Source organism: Gymnoscopelus microlampas (assembly GCF_963454915.1).
Source record: "Gymnoscopelus microlampas genome assembly, chromosome: 10".
Taxonomy (NCBI): Eukaryota; Metazoa; Chordata; class Actinopteri; order Myctophiformes; family Myctophidae; genus Gymnoscopelus; species Gymnoscopelus microlampas.
Window position 1 is genome coordinate 30,805,231 of NC_139947.1, and position 24,908 is coordinate 30,830,138.

General features: G+C 42.4%; 1 protein-coding gene across 5 annotated transcripts in view; it reads right to left on the reverse strand.

Annotated features, from left to right (window-relative positions):
- The window catches only part of kazna (kazrin, periplakin interacting protein a), a 217,804-nt gene that overhangs the window by 71,456 nt on the left and 121,440 nt on the right, over positions 1 to 24,908 (reverse strand). For all 5 annotated transcript variants that reach the window (XM_084069571.1, XM_084069568.1, XM_084069569.1 and 2 more), the window contains one exon: positions 4,288 to 4,395. In XM_084069571.1, coding sequence (XP_083925697.1) covers positions 4,288 to 4,395 — 108 coding nt within the window. The remainder of the gene's footprint in view (positions 1 to 4,287; positions 4,396 to 24,908) is intronic.

The window sequence follows — 24,908 nt, forward strand, 5'->3', positions numbered from 1 at the left end:
AATAGTGTTGTAATAACTCTGTATGCACCCGCATAGCCGCAGTATGTAACCTCTCGAGTATATGCTGCCTAAACTAACTCGCAGGCTACGTCTCATATGTGCACAAACAGCATCTGTCTGAGAAATTACATGGTGTTCAAAGGTTACATTCTGCTCTATCCACTTCCTCTTAGTTCTATCCTCTATTTCTGTCCCTGTCCCTCTTGCTTTCTCTCTTCTTATCTTTCCATGTCTGTCTATCTGTCTGTCTCGCACACACACACGCGCACACGCACACGCACACACACACACACACACACACACACACACACACACAGGAAATGGAAAAATAAATGTTCCAATGGATCCAATGTAATTATTATTTAGTCACATGCTCTTGTTAATACTTTTCACTTTACATTATGTTTAAAAAACAATAGCAAAAACAGGTGAGCGTTTGTTGGCATTACAGTAATTTCAAGAGGAAAATGAATAAAAAGTTATATGGAGATATGAGATTTCTGCCCGACAGCAACGATATACAGTCTACCTGTCTCTTTCCATGTGTCTGTCTGTCATTCTCTCACATAGTCTCCTCACCATCCGTCTCTTCCTATGTGTCTGTCTCTCTCTCACACCTCTCTACCTGTCTCTCTGGCATTGCATACTGTATCTGTGATGAATCTGCTGATCCTACAGCACTCTGTTCCCTGTTCTCATTCTGAGGAAACTCCTGGTGATATACACGGCGGCCTGGCCGATGCAGAGGAGGTGCGCGCGCATGTATCTGTGTGTGTGTGTGTGTGCGTGTGTGCATATTCACTGAGTTTGCACTTTCACGGCACAGAGGAAGCAATGCTAGAACCAATGCACCAGCTGTTATGTGCTGCAGAAGAGCATGCGTGCATGATTGTGTGTGTGTGTGTGTGTGTGTGTGTGTGTGTGTGTGTGTGTGTGTGTGTGTGTGTGTGAGTGTGTGTGTGTGTGTGTGTGTGTGTGTGTGTGTGTGTGTGTGTGTGTGTGTGTGTGTGTGTGTGTGTGTGTGTGTGTGTGTGTGTGTGCGTGTGCGTGTGTGTGTGTGAGTGTGTGTGTGTGTGTGAGTGTGTGTGTGCGTGTGATACATGTTCAACAGTCTATCACAGTGTATGTCTGAAAACATCAGTGTATGAGTGCGATTGCTGACATCTGTCCATGTAATCACATCTGTCTATCAAGTGCTGCCCTCTACTTTACTGTAATATCCTGAGTGTTAATAGTGACCGTACACTCTGAAGTTACAAGATGTACACAGAATTACAACTATAACTCATTTATACAAAACACACTGTAGTTTCAACCGCACCACATTGGAAGTTCACATGTCAAAGACATTTGGTGTAGAGGGAAAAAAGGAGGGGGCACAAGTACAGACCCCTGGGGAACCCCAGACAAGGAAGTATACGTTTAAGTGGTTAAACGTTTTCATGTTGTGGTTGTCGCTGTATGCAGGCCAAAGCAAATACCTTGTTGTAAGTACCCTATTCATGGCAATGAACTGCTTGTCTGATTGTGAATGAGCAACCCGTTCTCACTCCCAAGGCGTCACATTTTGCCGCTCTGCCAGTAGCCCTGAAACGTGACGCCATGGCGACGTCGCATGTTGCCTAGACCTAACCCAAACCCTAACCCTAACCCTAACAAAAATATACCTAAATCTAAGCCCAACCCTAACCTCACAAAAATGTGCCTAAACCTAACCTTAATCCTAACCTCACAAAAACTATGCGGAAAGAGAGAAAAATAAAAGGCATACCTGCAGTGGGATTCGATCACAGAAGGTTGGGGTTACTAGTCAAGTGTTGCTATCAGGTAAGCTACCGAGGCAGCTGTCCAAACACTCGGTTCGAGTAGTATTTGAAGCTCCAATGTGTGCCTTTAAGTTTTTGTAGCCCTATAGTGACGCATTAGGGAGCAAAAATGACAGAGCAGCAATAACTGACGCCTATCTGTGAGAATGTAAGATACAATTAGGACCTTGACACACTGCACTGATCCCAGATACCCCTTAGCAAGCTGCATAATGAACCTGCTCGCAGGAGCCTAAGAGGAGAGGAGACTGGCAGATTAACAAAACCCATAAGAGACGCTCAAGTGGGGAAAAGGCCCTGGAGAGAGCCCGGTGGACAGTGGAGATTCACGCTGCACGGTGGCATCGTGCCACAGTGGATGGCAGGCCAGGAAGAGCTTTCGTAGACCTGCTGGTGCCATAACTGGCAACTCTGAACCACAACACAACTGTCCATGTCCTTGAAAGCGGCTTGTGTGTCATAAAAGGCCTGGACGGTCAAAGTGGTCAGTGTAGATAGCCAGGAAAAAATGAAAAAATCGAAACATGTTTGGCCACAGTGGATAGAAGGCTATAAATAAGCTGATCCTATCAAGATAAAAAAAAATAAAAAATCCTGCCCTTTCAGCTTTGAATGCTGATCTTCACTGTGTTTCTGTTGGTGATGCAACTGACAGGTGAGCACTCATGGCAAACCCACAGCAGCCATTGCAATTATGGTACAACATACTATTAGTCGTGTTGATGCAACCATTTATAGCATAAATGGAAGGCAGAAATGCATTACATTAACTGGAAGGCAGAAATGTACTAAAAGAACAATAAACAAATCACTGTGCAGATTCTCTAGCAGAGACGGCGAAACTTTTGAACAGATATCCTGGCAAAGGTCTGGACAAGCAAGAAACTAGGGCATAAGCTTCAAGCACGTTACTACTACTAACCTCAGCCAGTGTTGTCTAAATGCATTTATATTATTTCATAAGTTCTTAAGTAGAGAAGTCTCCATGAGTGTGGTAGGCTCATGCATGCACGTGCCGTGCAGTGATTAGTTTGATTGTTTAGTATAATGTAATGTGACAGTCCCTAGCAAGTGAACTGTTTAAAGCGTTCTGCTGGTGAGTGTAGCGTTAGAGTAACAACCAACTGATCGTTTGCACAAAGCATGTCACCCATATTCACATGCACTGTACATCGTTCTGTCCAGTGTGTATATATGTATATATATATGCCCTACCACCTCTTTCCATTACAACTCTGTGTCCACAGAGAGTGAACAGGCAGCCTTTATGATTGGTACCAAGGCTGTACTTCAGTAAAAGCACACAAGTATCGGCATCAAAATATACTTAAAGTACCAAAAGTAAAAGTAGTATTGTGCAGAATGTCCCATTTCCCAAGTTCAAATCTTTTGAAAATAGCCGATCTACAAGCATTGTGAGCTTGTAGATCTGCTATTTCCAAATGGCCGAAATATATATACTGTAGGGCTGAAGTGGTTAGTGTGTTTTGCAATAATAATCAACATCTACAAAGTAACTAGTAAATAGGGGTTACGTATGTAACCCCAGTTTTATTAGTTCCGTAAGTAATGTACTTACATATGGGATAACATCGCCCCCTAGCGATGCACAGAACACAACATGGACTCCCGTTGCAATTCATTGGATAGGGTCCTGTGACGCAAAATCCGGTTTAGCGGTCGGGGTATAAAAGCCCTCTGAAATACGCCCCTGGATACGCCCTCTGAAAACTTCACCTCTGCCCGCACCGAATGCGCACAGAAGGGGTTTTCGGGAAGTACTGTACATTACTTATGGAACTAATACAACTAAGGTTTTCATAATATTGTAGTGGAGTAAAATTACTAAAAGTACTACGGTAAATACTTTCCTCTGAGATGTAGTGAGGTAGAAGTAAAAGTAATGAAAATTGTAAATACTAAAGAAAGTAAAAATACCTCAAAATTGTACTTAAGTACAGTACTTGAGTAAATACAGTACTTTCCACCACAGCATTCACCCAATTATTCACATACACTGTACATCGTTCTGTCAAGTGTATACGCATACATCATTGTGGTGGATTATGTCCTACCACCTCTTTCCATAACAACTCTGTGTCCACAGAGAGTGAACAGGCAGCCCTTATGATTGGTACCAAGGCTCTCTAAAACGCTTTAAACGCACTTGGTGTAACACCAGCCAAGGGCAACCTTCATAGAGAGAAATAGTAGTCGTCACGTCAGCATGAATGACACATCTTTGTGTGTGTGTGTGTGTGTGTGTGTGTGTGTGTGTGTGTGTGTGTGTGTGTGTGTGTGTGTGTGTGTGTGTGTGTGTGTGTGTGTGTGTGTGTGTGTGTGTCTCACACTCCACAAAGTCTGCCAGAACTTCCTCCAGGCTGTTACTGCAAAGAAGGAGATGTTCTTTCTCAAACCAACCTAACCCATGGCTCAATAAGAGATAAAGGCAAAGTGATACCTTTGTCTAGGGAGGCGTCTGGAGAATTGAAGTCCATGAGGCTGCTCATGTCACTCTTGTAGCAGAGATCGGGAGTGGGTGTCTTCTGCCTCGGGTGAAGAGCCGTGTCTGAGAGGAAGAGGACAAACAAAAACAACAGGCTTCATTTAACAAACAAGATAAGAGAGATTTCACACATAATGTGGCTTACACAGTTGTAGTGGTGGCACTTAACTTTCCCTGCCTCTGGGTTGCTCTTAATTATTCCACTTTGTTATTCATGTAATTTGTTGTTTTTGAATTGTTCACCTTCACGCTGCGTTTCCTTGCCGTTCGCCTTTCATTCTCAGTTCACCTATTTGTCTTTTACTTTTAAGGTTTTCTTTCACTGAGCTCCCTTCGTGTTTCCTTGTCTCACCCACACACTTTCTATTTCCTTTTTCTCTCTTTCTTTTTTGTCATTTAGATGTGTGAATACGCTAAAACACAATAATGTTCATGAATAAAACATTCCACTGTCCACTTACACATCATTTACACTTCGCTAGACAATGTATTGTGAAAAAATAGCAGATCTACGAGCTCAAGTGTTGCATCGCGATGCATTGTGAGCTTAGATCTGCCATTCTTTGCAGGTAACATGTCATACGATTACAGCAGCTTTACCTCAACCGCTGCCAAATAATACTGTAACACGGGGGTAAAATCCTCCAGAGTACAATACTGTATGACCAGCCTGTACATATGATCTTGAACAGCGAGATGCTGTGTTCGCATTTACTACCACAGACTGGCCACCTACTGTGGCATCCGTGAGTAAGTGACCATAATTTGCCACTGTCTGGGCAGCATGGGAAAAACTGAATACACATTTTCTGAAAAGAGATGCTTCATATCTCAGAAAACATGTGATGACAAAGCAAAAAAAACAAACAGGCCCAGCTTTGAAAAGCTATGACCACATAATATGCTGTAAATTAATAAGGTAAAGTGGATTCTGCATGTAATCAAAACCTTTAGAACAGCGCATTATGCAGTGTTTCTCCAGAGGAACATTGATGTTACTTATGCTATTAATAATATCAATTATCACCCTGGTTATGCAACAATGAAAAAGGGACACAAGAGCCTATTTACAGTCATAATCCACTCGAAAATATGCACTTTGCCTGTTTAACTATCATCCTGATTTGATTAGTTAGCCTTCTGTTGTGAAATAAAAACGCTACCAGATGCTTTGGTGCTACACACTTGATTGTAATGTCTTTATGGAAGGCTGCACAGTGGTGGGTCATAATGGAATGACACTTTAGGACTGAAGCCTGAGTGAGTTATTTATACTCGGTTGCACATTGTGTCGCACATCTAGAATATCGATCTACAGGTTCACAACGCGGCGTCGCTGCACAACGCGCCGTGGGTTTGTTGATCTGATATTTTAGGTGCTTGACACCAGCATGCAACTATACCTCAGGCTTTATTCTCACTTCATGCTTTAGCCCAGTAAGACCTGAGGCCGATTCCAAAAATGCCTTCTCAATCAGTAGTTCTCAAAGTTTTCAAAAACGTCCAAACATTTTAAAATAAATAATCAAAAATGTATAGCCAACGCTTGAAATCTAAAATGGTTAAACGTTGCACATTAATCATGTGAACATGACATTCCATTCTAACCTCAACAGACTGTTCACTAGTTGCAACTATTATTATATCACTATAAAGAAGTGGGTGTGCTGTATGGCTATGTAAATGTTTATGATGAAATCTATGCTAATGAGCTTGGTGCATAAACACATGCATACTTGGAGCCATTTGAAAATGATCAAAGAAATGTACATGTCTCCCCTGGTGCACACTATAGGCTGATACATATGTGTATAGAATAAGTGTTTGTAGATTCAGCGAGAACAAGAGAAACTAGAAAAAGTGCTCCTCGGAGCACAGGTCTCCGCCAGGTCAGGTAGGCCAACGTGAAAAGGGTGCCATTTCTTCTTAGGCCTTGCACGACAATCGGACACTGCATTCATGATTTGAGGCATTTTGTTAAAAACATGTGTTTAGCTAAATTAGACCTGTTGGTGGCGCTATAACAGGCTAATGTTAAAAGGGTGGCATTTGTTCCTCAACATAGTGTGAATGTGCGTGCAAAGTTTGAGCGCAATTGGATGGTGCGTTCATGATTTGCGGAATGTTGTTCAAAATAAGCCAATAATGCAAACTTTAGATGTCAATCTTACCCAATCAGTATGGAATATGAAAAATCAAACACATCCGTCGTGATCACATGACTATAGAGATCATGTGTACCGATTTGTGTGAAATTTGGATACAATTGGAAGGAGTAGTATAAAAAAATGTGTTTTACATAAGTTGGCCTCCTGGTGGCGCTATAAAAGGCAGATGTGAAAAATGCAGGGCAAAGGTTTTTCCTTGACCTCTAGGGAGTGTGCATACAAAGTTTTACACAGATCGGTGCAATTATAGGTAAAAACACAAATCGGCATGTTATAGCGCCACCATGAGGCTGATTTGAACATTTTCAAATGGTAGTTCTTCCTCGGCCTAATGGGAATGTGCGTGCACAATTTCACGGAAATTGCATGCTGTGTTCATGATTTGAGGCATTTTGTTCAAAACGGAGCACTCCTGCAAACTTTGGAAGACATGTTTAGCCAATCAGGATGGAATATGAGAAATCTGAATGACCCGTTTTGTTTAATGACTATAGAGATACTGTGTACCGATTTGCGGGATTTTTGGACAAAATCTGTAGGAGTACTGTCAAAAAATATGTTTTGCACAAATCGGCCTCCTGGTGGCGCTATAAAACGCCTATGAGAAAAATTTGGGGCAAAGGTTCTGAATTGGCATCCAGGGAGTGTGTGTGCACAGTGGCGCTGTGATCAAGCCAACGGTGGCAGAGATTAGCTGGTCACAGACGGACGGACACACACACACACGGACGGACGGACGGACGGGGTGGAAAACATACTCTCTCGCCATGCCTTTCGGCCTGGCGGAGACAATTAAGGGAGAAAGAGAGAGGGAGAAACAGAGTGAATAAGTGAGTGTGGTGTGGTGTGGTGTAGTGTTATGTACACACCTACTGCATGTTTGCACGCAAATGACTTCCAAATGTGTTTGCTTTTATCTATGCATGCAAAACTACACTGCAGGAGGAAAGCTAATTGTGTAGATAACATGACGCTTGGGGCATTTGGGAGAAAACAAAGACACAGAGAAGCAAAATAATTAATGCAAAGCATACCGCAACCATCATCTCCAAACGAATCAAATAATTAATTCAAAGCATACTGCACCAATCATCTCCAAACAAATGTCTTTCAGCACAATCAAAAGGAACTACAAATCGTCACTGAAAATATATGCAGTTGTTTACCATCCGTCAGACACAGTTACTGTCTCTGTGTATGGTTTGAAGGCTGTCATGCTACAGACCCACAAATAAGCACATAAAGGGATGTGCTTCTGCATATACTGTATATGAATGCAGTGCACATACACATAATGCACTTGGCATAATGTACAATTGAACGCACACTACATATAAGCATATATAAGCAAAGGCAGAAATGTCCACATACATTTTTCTCTCTCACTCTCTCTGTCACACGCACGCACGCACGCACGCACGCACGCACGCACGCACGCACACACACACACACACACACACACACACACACACACACACACACACACACACACACACACACACACACACACACACACACACACACACACACACACACACACACACACTTCATAAACACTGCTTAAAAACACAAACATTAGCATTTTTATGACTATGAGGAAGTGAATTTGGTTTCCTTTGCCCAGTTCTGTGGCTCCTACTAAACGTTTGATTCCCCACTGGTGGCACATAGCGAGTGCATATTGAATGCATTGCTCGCAGTCATTTTGCATAGAAATGTTCAGCTAAAGGGACTTGGTCACAGCACCATCTGCACTCCACTACCCCTCTCTCCAGCCCCCCGGCCCCCGAAGAGAATGACGCCACAGTCTACGCAGTAAAATCCTTAAGTACCATCCATCCAAACCCGTAAGTACCAATATCACCCCCCCTAGGCCTATACTCGAGCTCTCGTCTTCCTCCTCCACTTTCTACTTTCCCTCTGTCACCAGACCACCCACCTATTATCAGCTGAATTACTTGCAGTAATTGAGGACAGATGAACCCACGGTCCGGGGTTAAGTGTTATCATTATGCCTAGATTTAGACATTGAGGTCTTTCAGATGGACTTTATGAGGATTCTAATGACAGACCGGTTGGCTGGCTGTACCCCACATCTATGGTGCTTGCTGAGAAAGTACCAGGGTTGTTTTTTTCCAAATCAGTTTGGATTACCTCAACACTGCTACGCATGTTATGTGTGTATTGCGTGGGTGTATATACTGTAATTCGTTAGCTTCATAGTCTCTCAAGACATGCGTCGGCTCCCACATTTTTCAAATGCTTCCGCCTGCCAGTCTGTACTTCAGAAGCTCTGAAAACGTGTAGGAAAAGTGGATATCACATCATTTCCCCACTCCTATTTTTCCTGTACAGTTGCGCAAATAACTCCCACTGGATACCTAATTATTTGAAACTTAGCTAACTTCCTGCTTAGCAGAAACCGAAATAGAAAAACAGTAACTACATTTTCAGGAACACTGTGAAGTTATTGGTGGAATACTCTTCCGGTCTGAAGAGCAGATGACGGCTTCCTCTTCTAAAATATTCCTGGGTGGATTTACACACCGTCTATGTAATACATTGTGTATGTTGATAATGGTGTTGTCTACATACATGTATTTGTCAATAGAGATGTCATGGTCAAAGCACCTGAAGATTGTTGGTATGACAAAGTATGTCATGTCATGACGTGGCAATTTGTAGAGACATTTTGCCAAATTTGAGAAAAAAAAGTTGGCTGTGTGTGTGCGGCTGTATACCTGAGAGTGAGTTCAGATTATATGTAAAGGTAAAACATGACATCTTATCAATATGTATTAATTTAGTTAGATGAAACATCCGGTAAAAGTGAAAGATCCATCAAATCCATGCAAATAATTTCAAAGTATATCATATCACATGCTGTATTTGAAGTCTAAAAGGCTTTTGTATTTGAACAAATGAGGCCTGCAGTGATATGCTAAGTTTTGTTTCATGGCTCCCAGAAGTATGATGCAAAATCAAATAAAGCCTCTGAATTAGAGGAGGTTGTAGTCTAACAAGAGAGTTTTAAAGACATTTACAACCATCAATGTAACAAGGAATCCATATCACTTGCTAGCGTTATGATCATTCCATATAGATTTATCTTTTTTATGATTTTGTTCAGTAACTTGCTCAGGAGTGTAGTATAAAAGGTCCGGATTTGTTTATAGACTCAAGGATGTAGGAGGCCTAGAAGAGCTACAGTATGAGGGGAAGGATGGAAAAGCTACTGCTCTTTTTATTGCTTCAGTCTAGTCAGACCTTATGTGCTGATACAGTGTCTTGTGACTGTTTTGCTTGTGCATGTGTAGGTTCAGTGTGCGTGGAAACTGTGTGTGTGTGTGTAGTACTATTCTGTTCCCTCAAAAAAACGATTTATGCAGGGGACATTTGTATGTTTTCTGGTTCACTCTAGAGGTGTAAAGATATAGTAACTGCATCGAAAAATCTATTTTAATTTGCAACGATCTACTATATCGATATGCAAACAGCAAAATATTGTATCGTTTGACTTTGTATCGTATTGAATCGTTTTGCAATGCAAATAATCGTATCGAATCGTTTTGCAATGCAAATAATCAATTTTAAGAAGAAGAAAGAGAAAGAGGGGTTTAATTATTTTTCCATTCCATATCGCAACACTTGGTTTATCGATAAATGTGTGTAATCTCTGTGTTCATGTCAAGGTATGGGTTTGTCCATATGTGTTCAAATACAATGTCCATATATTTGCCAGAGAATCACTGTGTTTACTTATTTATATCTATAATAATTCATTTTTCCCTTAAAAAAACTGCACTCTCAACACGTTTCACAATTTTATTTTTTTGCTAAATAGTTACTGTATCGATTTTTAATCATTGAATAGTATTGTATCGCCATGAATGAACCAATATCGTCCATGTATCGTGTTGTCAACCATCGTGATGCATATCGTATCGCTGTAAAATGTATCGTTACACCCCTACTCTCTAGGCATCTGAATCGATGTCATCCTCAACATAAGGTGATTTACTTACTTTGTGTCATGCTATAGCCCTGGTAGTCCATACTGTATGTATATACTTGTATCTTTGATGCATGGATTGCCTCAAATATTACGTGAGATCATTCATGTGTCAAGCAAGCATCACAAAATGAAGATATATAGATATAGTCATATAGATAGATGGATAGCTGGATTGAGGCACTGTAGATAGAGCTTTTGTGAGTGGGAGAGAGATACATTATTTTCAACTCAAACTCAATTGACTAAGTATGCATACAGTAATCAACACTGGACCTGTGCCAAACTGCACCCTGAGGTACTCCCCACAGGAGCAGGTGATACGTTTTCAACATCACACAAACAGGTGACTCTACAATGCAGTATTTCTCACTTCCTAACACCAGTGAAAAAAGAGGACTGATATGCCGGTGGAAATGTCGGAACAATCAGACGTTTAATCTCCCTTGTTGCTGTGTCCCTGGCGCCTGCTCGCTGGCACGTTACAGCTTGCATGAAGGAATACTTCTTTAAACTTGTGCCTAAATCTACGTATAAATCATGTTGTTCTGGGTGACCTATTTGGCCCGTTAGATGACAGAATCATTTCCCTGCTCTTTTCTTCCTCCCTCTCGACTGCTCTCGTTTTCTCACTTGGCAACAGCAATATTACCTGGCGAAGACACCGCAGCTTGCCTATTATCTCAATGTGAGTGTAAATATCTGCAACCAAGAGTCAAAGAAGATAAGTCACCTAGCTGAAAACGAAAGAAGCACTGCAGCCACATGAATTTAGACCACAAACTACAGCATGCATAATTGTATATGATAATTAAAACCAATGAGGCAAATGGATTAACACCAATGGGTCTTTTGATTGGGGTGTTAATATGCAAGCTGCGAGATCGCAAATGAGAAATGAGGAAAGCACATCCATCTTTTTTTATCTACTTATTTAGAATTCCATAGAACTGGATTAGATTAAGATTCAGTGAGCAGGTCAGCTGCACAGACAACAAATGCCAAACTTATGTCTTTTAATATCTAGTAGAATGGTAAGCCAGGGGCGGCAGGTAAGGTAGGTAGACAACAGAAGCCTGAGCCTACATTTACTGCTGACAATTGCGCACATACATATTGATATGATATGCCTTGATTAAGGTATTATTGTGTGTTATTGTTGCTGCAGAATTACTGTATGCAATTCAGAACCATGGACAGCGTTATTTGTTGTGTGTGGAGGTCCGTACGCGCCCATGACAGAAAAAAGCAGGTTACTGAAATGGAGCGGAGATCGGAAATTCATTTAGACACACTCACGTTTACAGCGTTGGCACCGCTGTTGCAGTCCAACCAATAAAAATGAAAGTTGCTTCATCTTAACTTCCCCAAAGCTCAAAAGAGCTAACACTAAACAGCCTTAAGACTTCCTGGAGAGTGCCACTGTGATTTTGCTGATTCATATGAAAGTCGGTTGGCAACCTTTGTGGCCTACAATGGAATTCAGCCCTTGAAAGCAAGGACCCCACAATGTTTTGCTTCTCCCACCACAAAGCCTTGTCAGGGAGAACGGTGTCCTCCCACACAGTGATATTCTCTCTGATCAGAAGCCAAAGAAGCCAGTTTTACCTCAGTGTGTTAAGGAGAGAAACTTAGTTAAGAACTAGAAAAAGTGCTCCTCAGGTCTCCACTAGGTCAGGTAGGTTATTGTGGGGCGCACACGCACGCACGCACACACACACACACACACACACACACACACACACACACACACACACACACACACACACACACACACACACACACACACACACACACACACACACACACACACACACACACACACACACACACACACACACACACACACACACACACACACGTGCATGCAATAGAGCCTGGCATGGCCAGACTAATATCACCGCTTCCGAGGGCAATTTCTTTTTTGCAATGGCAGATTTGTCTGGAACCAGGCTAAGTCTGAATACCAGCGCCCACACATAAAATAGAGTAGTATCGTCTGAATACCAGCACCCACATATCAAATAGAGTAGTACCATCTTAACTCTGAATACCAGCGCCCACACATAAAATAGAGTAGTACCATCTGAATATCAGCACCCACACATCAAATAGAGTAGTACCATCTGAATACCAGCGCCCACACATCAAATAGAGTAGTACCGTCTGAATACCAGTGCCCACACATCAAATATAGTAGTACCGGCTGAATACCAGCGTCCACACATCAAATAGAGTAGTATCGTCTGAATACCAGCACCCGAACATAAAATAGAGTAGTACCCGCTGAATACCAGTGTCCACACATCAAATAGAGTAGTACCGGCTGAATACCAGCACCCACACATCATATAGAGTAGGCACCGCTTATTCACAGTTTTCATAAGAACGCAGGAGAGTACTGTATAAATACTGTGTATCCTGTAGCAGTCAGAAAAAGGATAATCCGTCCAGCTAAATGTGCTCGCACACTGCCCGATTCTGATACATTCATTACATGTGACACTGTGTAATGGGAAAGGTAAAATTATGATAATCCACCTTGTCTGACTGTATGGGTTGAATTGACCTACTCCTCTACTCTATCATGTTGTGGGATGAGATGTCAGCTGATGTATGCAGGGAGAAAGTTTGTACCTCGAGAAACAAAACAAGCCCATTTTAACATTTTGTCAACTAACAGTTTACTGCTCCATTTTATTCCAAGCACTGAACAGGTGTGGGAGGCAATCATCATTTATTTAGTCACATTTACATAGGCCTATACATTTGACTCTGCAAGACTGAGCCAATAACATGTAATGCGTCAAAATGTGTTCCACTGTAATGTGCCAGTGTGAGCACTGCAATGGTGATTGGAATGGATGCTAAGATTACAGAGCATTAGCGCACACGCACACACACACACACACACACACACACACACACACACACACACACACACACACACACACACACACACACACACACACACACACACACACACACACACACACACACACACACACACACAGTTGGCAGCTGTTAATGCAGGGCTGTCTTTCATCACATGGACTTCAGCACTTTGCATTGGAATTAGACAGATTACCAGAGGCTAGTTTACACCATGACAGTCCACAATAAGCCCTGCTGTTAACACCGCTAGCAGAGACTGCCACTGGCATAAATCTACCATCGTTTGAGCAGTGTTTCCTTGAGTACTTTGCATGAACTCTCAGAGAATTCTTGGAAAAAAGTGAAGTGAAACTAGAATTTGTTTTTAGTATGCTCTACTGTCTTTATTGTTCTGTTGATCAGCAACCTATCATGACGTCCTCTGCAGGAAAAGGTCTGACAATGCCTGCAATTCATGTAGGCCTTTGTTCACAATACGATCAACCTAGCATGATAGCATTGCAGTGCTTATTAACTTAAAGCAGAAAGTTAACACCAATCTCCCATTGAACTGTTGTACCAATGAATCCAACAACCACTTTTCAGTAGGTTCAGCAGGCACGGCTTTAATGGGCTGGATGGACTCCACGTTACGGTACTCCACGGTACAACGTGTGTGTGTGTGTGTGCGTGCGTGCGTGCGTCTCCATGTGTGTGTGTCTCCATGTGTGTGTGTTCCTCCACTCAGGAGAAAAATCCAGAAGAATTATAAGCCTTCATGGTCTGACAATTTCCATGTCTCTGTCTTTCTCCCCCTCGTTCCAGTTCCATCTCTTCTCCCTCCCTCCCTCTTCCTTAGTTGACTGAATCTGCCTCTATTTCTATCACCCCACCCCCACTTTAAGAGGGTTCCTGGTGCCTGGGCGGAGCTGTCATCTCTTCTTTCTTCTCTCTCTCGCCATATTTTATCTGTCAGCGCAGGAGAAAGGCGGTGGCTGGAACAAAAGCAGTTCTTAATGAGAAGTGGACGTGATTAAAGAATGAACAGGCGTTAGCCAATGGAACCTTCTACAAGACTGCCATGCTCCTGGCTAGCCCAGTCTGCAATCTGCAGATAGGGGCCCACTTCTCCTCTCATTTTCTACTGTCTGCCACACGCCTTTAATTGCGCTGACATTCACTGGTCTGGCGGCTGCCGGACTCCTGATAAAGCTCACAGTATTCAAGCATTAATCACCACCGCAGGCACCAAATGACAGGCCTCCCACGACTGCCACCCCAACCTCCATCTCCGGTTACCTGCCCCAGGACCCCAATACCAAGGTGCCCTATAAATATCCAGTGGATAAAGGCAGGGGCAGCTAATGGACCCGGAGGGTGATTGTGAGCAGCTAATGCTTAACGTTTTGCCACCCACGCTAACCGCTACCCCCCTACCCCCCTACCTCAGTTTCACATTATGACTGATTGTCAATTCACATTGCAATGAAAGGCTGCATAAATGTACTGAGTAATTCAAAAGAGGTGTGTAGGGTGTGGATGTTATTAGTTGGTTTACGGGCATGGGAGAAAATGAGTTGCCATGCGGGACACTAAACCTAAACTGAGGAAAAGCAGCCTTTTGTTAGCGCATGGATGTCATCACTGAATTTACATCCGGTCACCATTGTCCTCTCTGGGGACAATAAGCCACCGATCTTGATATATCTATATTGTATGGACAGTACAAAATTACATCCTTTCTCAACTACAATATGTGAGAGACTCTAGGAACAGATGACGGAGGATAATAAAGAATTCAAATGAACAGAAAGGAAATTTGGGAAGGCAAGGCAAATGTATTAGTATAGCACATTTAAACAGTGCTGTGGCGTTAGTCTGACGGTCCTTTGTTCTGAAGTAGGCTACCACTGGTCTGGCAGCACTAACAAAAAACTATGCCTAACCCTAACCTCACACTAATCTAACATTTGTCTGATTATTGGGACATCGGACTAATGGGCAGCCTCCATTTCAAGGACTGTTGGCAAAGGCTACAGACACAACTAAACAACCTATATATATATATATATATATATATATATATATATATATATATACATTTTTTCTCCTTTATTTACCCAGGGTAGTTAGCTAAGCACAAGCGCTCATTTTCAGCAACGCCCTGCACATAGACACACAGACAGACACACATTAAAACCTGGGAGCTGAGCAGTGCAACCACAGCCTTATACTGTTGGCCACTGAGCAGCTCCATTGGAGCAATTGGGGGTTCAGTGCCTTGCTCAAGGGCACTTATTGTGTTGGGTCCTGAACAGCAGCACTTTGACGTCTATATCCTGGAACCAAGGCACCATGGGGGATTGAGACCACAACGTCTTGTGGCAGCTCATACCAGGAAATTGAACAGTACTGAAAATTGTCACAACAATTTAATGTTTGCCTTTGACAACATGCTGCGCTTGGCAGCAATGTAATACCCTTGAACTAATATCAGAATTGTACCACTAAGGTTCTTATTTTGACTGACACTTCAGCTGCATGCACTGCCGTGCTGATGATAATGTTGTGTGTATGGGAATGAAGCAAGATTATAAGAGGATGTGTTTAAAACATGGTCTTTAATCCCTACAGATTAACACGAACATTGATTTGAACATCATTATGAGATTAGCCTATTGTGGTATGCGATGGTGCAGGTTGCATTGCTATCAAGGGAATTCGTTAAAGAGATGTGTGCCTATCAAAGGTTTCTAACATCAATAATTCAAGGTCAATCTTAAAATTTGGAATCTGACACTTATTTTATTTGAATGTATGTATGTATGTATGTATGTATGTATGTATGTATGTATGTATGTGTGTGTGTGTGTGTGTGTGTGTGTGTGTGTGTGTGTGTGTGTGTGTGTGTGTGTGTGTGTGTGTGTGTGTGTGTGTGTGTGTGTGTGTGTGTGTGTGTGTGTGCGTGCGTGCGTGCGTGCGTGCGTGCGTGCGTGCGTGCGTGCGTGCGTGCGTGCGTGCGTGCGTGCGTGCGTGCGTGCGTGCGTGCGTGCGTGCAAGTGTGCGTGTGTGCATGCTTACGTGTTAGAGTGTACATAGTGTTTAGTATTTCTTAATGGCACTGGCTTTATGCTACAGTATGTGGTGTTATGTCACGCTTGTTATACTGTGAATATGGAAAATGAATAAACAGTATTTTACATTCAAATTCAACAAATTAAAACTGTATTAAAGCTACAAGGATGATTTGCACAACACAAACAACAACTAAAGAATCATTAGAAGTTTATTGGAAGAACAAAAGGAAACTGGGAGTGCTACAGTATTCAGGGTGTACTGAGACAACATGGCTGTGATAAAACATACATGTATGACATTCAAAAAAATGGCACCCTGGGAAGCATCCAGGGACTTTTTAAACAGTACATTTCTTTAAACAACTGGGAAGTTGTCACAGTCAGAGGGGATCACCACGGGTACGCTACATAGCCAACCGATTCTACATTTGCCTGGAGACTAAGTACGGAGGAAATTTGAATAATTATTCGTATGCAATTACATTGAAACCCTAGGAGGTAGAACTGAAGATTACTCCTCACTCTCTTTGAAATCATTTATTAAATTCCATTAAGCCAAAATGGCTTTTATGGGAGGTTTTTAGCTACAATTATGACTCAAAGGAGGAGCAAATGATTTCAAGAGTACACAGTAAAATCCCAAGTGTTAATTCAACTCTCAATGTAAAAATGTATAGAAGCTAGGAACTAAAGACATTTTCTAATGGACACATATATCCAGTTGTCCAATACCACCGATCTAACCAATATGCCCATATACAGGGTATGGGCATAATACTAATGATATCAGGGATCTCCATACTGTATATGGGCATAAAAGGGACACGGGTAGACAGACAGACAGATACAGAGAACTCCACTTATGGGCACAAAAGGAACACAGACAGACGGGTAAAACGGGTACTCTGACAAAGCCCCGACGCTATGACTCAGACATAACGGTCGGATCGGCGGTGTGATGCAGGTGTGAGGGCCGCGTATCGGCCAAAACCTCTAGTATATGAATAAATACATTGTACTATGTGCAGTATGGTCATATTTGTCCAAACACACCCACAGACAGACACCTACAGACAAGACACACTACTAAAAATGTGCATAATAGAATGTCACGCTCTTCTTCGAATTTCTGCCGCTTTGGCCTTACACCTGATGAGCTATGATGTGTCATGTACTGTGTGTACTGATCATACTGTGACCGAACAGAAGTGAAAATTGTGAGGTAATAAAGTTTATTATTTGACCTACCTTGACACCGCTCACAACATGAGCATAAAAGTTAAAAATAAGTACTTTTCTCAGCAAAGGCTTAGTAAATCCTTCACGTAACAAAACGATAACCTTCTGCAGAACATAATCACGATTCTCAGCAACACTGAATAACGGTTCAGAGGAGGGTTAATTAAAAACAAGACTTTCATATCTCTTTCACGGCTGCCTGTCATATTAAGCCCTGTCCTGTTGTTATTACTGGGCCTCTGCAACAGAATGTACTCCCACCATTGGCCTCAGAATGATGAGGAGGAACGGTGAGAGAGGCAGAGGAAGAGGCGCCCCGGGGCATTCCAGGATTGTGACGGAGAGGAAATGAATGGAGAGGGAGAGAGAGATAGAGAGATGGAGAGAGACACAGAGAGATGAAGGAAATGTGTAAAGCCTTTACAAGCCAATCTATAAAAAGTCTATTTTCATTCTGTGATGCCGTCGTACGACGGAGCACAAAGGAGGCATTACGGAAGGATCTGTCGGGGGAGAATGGATGGAGAGAGGGAACGACCGCGAGGCTGAAGGAGAGACGGTGAGAAGGACGGAGGGTCAAGTGGAAGAGGTGATGGGAGAACAGGAAATATGACAGGACTTTCTTTTTTTAATCTCCTCTGTCTATATATAGAGATAAACTGATTATGAAGAAATGATTGGGAGTGATGGAAGTAGGCTTCTCTGGAGTGCCGTTGGATGGAGCAGAGATAGAATGACAGAACATCATGGATGGAAGAAAGTGAACTATTTTATTCTTACTTCTGAGTGTAAACTGTGTATGTGTCTGTCTGCCTGTATGTCTGCATGCACGTTGCTGGATGTGTATCAACATGTACGTTTGCTTTATTATTTTTGCAGACCCGGTAATTCATTATTTTTCGTTAGTAAAAATTCTCTACATTGAACACATACTGCACTGTCAACAACAATACAGATACAGAGATCGTGCCTTATTGTCCCCAGAGAGGACAATGGTGACCGGATATAAATGTGTGCAGATGTGTGCATTTGTGTTATACTTTGTGTTTATTATATTTTTTCATTTTGGTTATTACATTGTTAGCGCAGTAACACTTCACACACATACTTGTATGATTGTGACAAATAAGTCTATTGAATCTTGAATGTACCCATGTTCACGCGTGCAAATAATGTAGGTAATTAATGCCACAAAAAATCAGAAGTGCAACATGTACTTTTCAATTTCATAGTTGTCGAATACACACATACTTCATACTACATCACACGCACACACGCGCACGCACGCATGCACACACACACACACACACGCACACACACACACACACACACACACACACACACACACACACACACACACACACACACACACACACACACGAAAAGGCACTTATAATCCCTCTCCTTCCAAACTCATCACTAGCAGTACAGCGTCATCTGTCCTTGATGCAGGGATATCAACCAAAGCTCTTCTGTTATCATACTCACACTCACTAATACCATCTCTGTCCTTTCTCATTCTCTCTCATCTGCAGACAGCAGATCAGCTCTCATTCCTCTCCTCTCTTCATCCCTCTATTTACCCTCTGTCTCTCCCTCTTCACACCCCGAATGCATTCCATCCCACTGATCCATTTTCCTTCCATATCCCCTTCTCCCTCTCTCCATATATATATCATTTTATGTCTATATCTTCTACAGTATATGCAGACATTATCGTAATGGTACCAAATAGGAGATTTGACCTCGTCGGCTTTACTAGAGAGCACACTAGAGGCCTTGAAGCACAGACAATTCTCTTGCACCGATTCAGTATTAACACACGCACACATGCACACACCTATCTTATACACACTTATGTCTTATACAGAATCTAACCCTATTCCCTACATGTCTGATCCTTTCCATTTCTCATTTTTGCCCTGATTCAATGCTCGCCACTCTCTCAGGCTCTCTAAGGAGATGAGGCGGGAAGCGATAGCCACCAGCGTGAGAAAACACACACACAAACACACTCTGTACTCTTGACCTGGTTGGAAAGCTTGAAAGCTGTTCCAATAAGAGAAATTATGCATGCATATACCCCTGTCCAAGGCAGTTTGAATCATACCTTTAACAAAAGCTCACAGATGCAAAACCCACAACAGCCAGCATTAACATTCAATGTGTTAATCAACATCACTAAAATGCCATTTACAAAATGATATGTTTAAAGACAGTAAGACACTATTCATGATTGTGGTACTTTTTCTGTTATTCATTCATCTAAGCACTCAACATGACTTCTTTAGACTACCCCTTGTGGTTAAAATGTGTGAGGAGGTCTTACCCATGTTTTCACTTTCCCCTTGTAAACTGCAAACTTCTCGGACGAATGGCTATGGCGATTTGAAGGCTATGCGGCCTTCAAATCCAGTCCTATATTGCGCTTTGCAATGGTCACCGAGTTATGGCCATTTGAAGTGTTAAACACAGCTGTAGCGCCCTATATGTGCAATTTAGATTTTTTTGGAGGGACTATTCACATGGCAGACCCCTGAAAAAATGTTCTGCCCAGCTTGGTGCAGTTTGGAGCAACGGTGTGCCAATGGCCCCCAGGGGCCCCTGATGTTGCCCCTGGTGTGAATATTGTAATGGCCGTCCCCTGAAAAGTGTTTGTGGCAAGTTTGGTGCGGATTGGAGCAACTGTGGCACCCATGGGCCCCTGACAGGGTGGCCCCTGGTGTGGCTATTCTGATGGCAGAAACATGAACAGTGTTTGTCCAGGTTTGGTGAACAGGGTTTGTCTGTACAGTTTGTCTGCAAAAGTACAAATTCGTTGCTGGTGTGAGCGTAGGGTAAGGATGGCAGTTTCGGTCAGTTGAAGCCACTTTGGTCAGGTCGGGCCTCTAGCAGCGTGGCCTTTAGACTTCTAGTCTTGTTAAAAGTATTACTGCACCTTTACAAATATCCTCAAGAAAAACTATGCTTTTCTTGAGGAGGGAGAGTGAGGTAAACCCCTACGTTCACCTTTCACATGCTAATGCGAATACAACTACATACAGTACAACTACATGAAATGTAATGTCATTTTGCTGTTTATGAGTCTGCTTTTTACCCACCGCCTCTGCGCCTCCCCACATTCACCTGGTTAGATCTGTTTGTACGTACACAGGGGAATTATGTCCCTGTCCAATCTGTCTATTATACTAATGCCTGAGTTGTGCTGACTAGAATATTGGCTCTGCAGTGCACAATCAGTACTAATGCACAACAGATGCGCAGCAGGACATTTTCTACAATGGCTGTCACTATAATCGTGGATCACGACACACAACAGCAAGCAGCACGAAATGCAAATAAAACTGCAGGAAAAAAAGTAATAATAATAATAATAATAATATAATAATTTGATCCCTACTCCTTGGGGTGTTCTTCTGTCATTGTATTGTATATTTGTACATACGTGATTTTTTTCCTGTGCAATTACTCATCCTATAACTACTAGGAGCAGTGAGCACCATTCTACGGCACTCAGGGAGCAATTAGGGGTTAAGAGTCTTGCTCAGGAACACACATCGAACAAATTGCTGGTCTGGTCTGAAATCGTACCAGGGACAACCAGGGCCTCTGGCTCCCCGGCGGCTCACTAACCATTCAGCTATGGCCGCCCTTTGACTTATGCTTATGAAGATCCAAAACCTGAGGAGGGCACATCAGATGCAGAAGGTGGTTGGCTTGCAATGGAAAACCATCAAGTGAGTTTTGGATTAATTCACCCTCACTGTTTGAGAGTTAGTCTGTCAATACGGCAAACACTGACAGGCCTTCATGCTGTATATAGATTTTTTTCCTCCATAATCAAGACTGTGTCCTTAGAAAGCGTTTTTTGAGGGACGGAACACCTTGGATGACAGGTCCAGAGCGAAACTGAAACATGTTGGACAACGAGAGCGCTGAAACACGATGCTTGTCGTTAAAGAGGAGCTTTGCCATAGAAATAAATGGCAGAAAAGCGATGCGTGTGTGCGTGCGTGCACGCTGTGCACGTGTGTGTATTTGTAAGCAGTGTCTGGAAGCACCGAAAATGTGTGTGAAAATTAAATAGTTTGTGTGAAAACTGAAATGAATACAAGCACACAGCCAGCGTGTGTGTGTGTGTGTGTGTGTGTGTGTGTGTGTGTGTGTGTGTGTGTGTGTGTGTGTGTGTGTGTGTGTGTGTGTGTGTGTGTGTTTGTGTGTGTGTAGGGATGATTTGAAGAAAAGACTTCATACAATAAACAAACATTCCATCCGTTTTTCAAGGATAACATGGTGCACACACACAGACTAGTGATTCTATGTTGTTACATGCTAATTAATTATTATTGTGCCAATTCAAAACAGGGGTAGTGCACAGAATGCATTCACTTATTCATTTAGTGCCCTGTGTGCAAATCTATTTTACAAAAGAGCACAGACTCACAGACTGTAGAACGAAAATCCAATAGGTTACGAAGGTCCTAGCCTTCAAGCTTAGAAAGCAAGCAGCATCTCCCTTACTATGCTACTTTTTCAATATCTCGGTCCACAAAACCAAATCGCGAGTTAAGCATTGCTTAATCACTTCTCTTCAAGGCCGACCAACTGTCGGATGTAGCCTCTTGCCAGGCTTTAAGGCACACTACAGCTAAAGTGAAGTCTTTTTTTGCAAGCTCAGCACTTCTCTTTCCATTCCCCATCGATGTGGAATTTCCAGAAATCATGAATACAAAATGGACTGCTGCACAGTCCTCTGCCGACACAGGTTTTTATCATCGGGTTGTTTTCATGAGGGTGGCTGACGTGAGATAGGAATGGCGATAGAAGCTGCTTTTCTCTCTATCTCATTCTCTTCTTTTATTCTCCATCTGTCTCTGTCATACATTTTATGGTGCAAGCCCTTAACCGCTAGTGGTGGGATGGCCCTTTCGTCCCCGCCTGCAGTATTGATGCCACACTGGTGCATACACACCTCAAGACACGCTCCGACCATCAGCTGTTCTGATTATATATTCATAACCAGAGATCACATTTTAAGCTGTATTCTACAGTATGTACTAAGTGTATGTACTGTAAGAGTTTTTGTAAATGGCATTTTAGTCATGTTGATTAACACATTGAATGTTAATGCTGGCTGTTGTGGGGTTTACATCTGTGAGCTTTTGTTAAAGGTATGATTCAAACTGCCTTGGACAGGGGTATATGCATGCATAATCTCTCTTATTGGAACAGCTTTCAAGCTTGCAGATTCTGCTAACAGCTGAATCCGTCGGCACCACTAGCCTTAAACATGTAATGTAGGAATAAACACAAAAACACCCGGGAGGAAGTGGACTAAGAAAGGAGAGGACGAGTTTCTACACAAAGGGAGAAAAAAAAAGAATCCTTTTTGTTTACTGAATGGGTTCCTAGATTGGTGTAAGAGATATAAATTGCTTTCTCAAAGAGAAAAGTACGATGATTTGTTTGCCCCGAGGACGTTCAATCTTGTTGTTCTCAAAAATGCAGTTTTCCATCTGTCTCTGGCAATTTCTTCTCTCTTTCTCCTTTGCACACAAGGATATTATGCATATGCACGCACCTGTGCGCGCGGACACATGCACGCACGCCCCCCCGCACGTGCACACAGACACATCCAATAACACTTTTGTGCTTGTTTTAGAAGCTGGCGAGCCAGCATCTCTGGATAGCTGTGTGATGGCTGTTAGGTTCCATAAAGCCTGACAAAGGCTATTCATCACTCAACCACAGCACTAAGGGCAGCGGCAGCCGCCGGCCTGCAACCACTCAGGTGTGCCATTGAGCTTTATCGATTGGTTAATAGTGACGGGGAATGTGAAAGATATGGGACGGCCCATGTGGTCTGCAGCCAGTGGAGAGCTCAGCAGGGGCCAATGAACTGAGGCGGCCAGCAGTCAGCACCAATCATCATCTGAGCTTCATGTTGACCTCTGCACCCATTATGGATTCATGGGGAGCTTTATACAACACGCAGCTTTTTGTTTAAAAAAAAAAAAAAAAAAGAGAAGGGAGCTCATTGCTTAAAACTTTCCTGAAGTTAAGACTTTCTAGAATTATATTCAAATTCACACACAGCTTAGTCAGCGTGAAAGAAAGCATGAAAATAATAGCCTTCTCATCTCTCTACAACCATGGCGTCATTTTCTTATTTACATGATTTGTGGATTAATGACAACTATTGGTTTAATTCCTTCTTCTTTAATAGAAATATTGCTAAATGTTTTAATTAAAATTGTAATTGTTTTAGTATTATTATGCATTATTACGTTTCTAGAAACAGCAGCTGGAAAAGTTTCCAAAAGCAATTTTTTCAGCTCATGGGGATAAGGAGGGTGCGTCTGGGTCACTGCCGGTCTTTAACTAACAAGCTCCTAAGAGACACATTGGTGGAATGGGGGCTGGCCCTGGAGCGATCACATCCATCTGAGTGCCGTCGGAGACCCATGTGGAAAACAGTGGCAATGAACCCCTTTTCCCTCTCCTGAGACTAATGTGTGACCTGACTGGGTATTGACCCTATAGCCACTGGAACGTCTATAGTCCCATATACCCTTTAACAAAGGATATGCATAAATTGTTACACCGATACTGGCAAAGTAATGACATCCATTATGTGCTGAATATAGCCTATTATACATGAAACTCTTCTGGCTTATCTTATTAAGGGCTTATGGTTGCCTTAAGGCTGGGGGCATTTTGTAAAGAGCAGTGGAATCGTTCAGTACAGTCAGATAAAGACAGGCAGAAATATCTGGCATTATCATCCAGAATCAAGCTGTAACTTGTCCCAAAAAATATGTGTCCATTTTTTTCCCCCTGCAGGCAGTGGAGCTACAGTATAAGGACGGCTCTGTCAGTTTATCAGTTCATCCATCCATTATTCCGACACTTTTGGTCCCAGACAAGATGTCTCAAAATCTACTGACTGGATAGCAATGGAATTTGCTGTGCGTCTTCACGGTCCCTGGAAGATGAGTCCTACTGATTATGGTGACCCCATGGCCTTTGTTCTAGCATCTTCCAAGTGTGACTCTTGGAGCAAACTTTCACTTGTTTTCTGTTTTAAAGGCCTCCTGCAGCTTTTAATTATGACACTTTACTTTTTATTGTCGTCTATGTAACTACTTCAGTGAATACCGCCACATTGAGAGCGGCCATTCTTAGAGCACAGGGCTCTGGGAACGG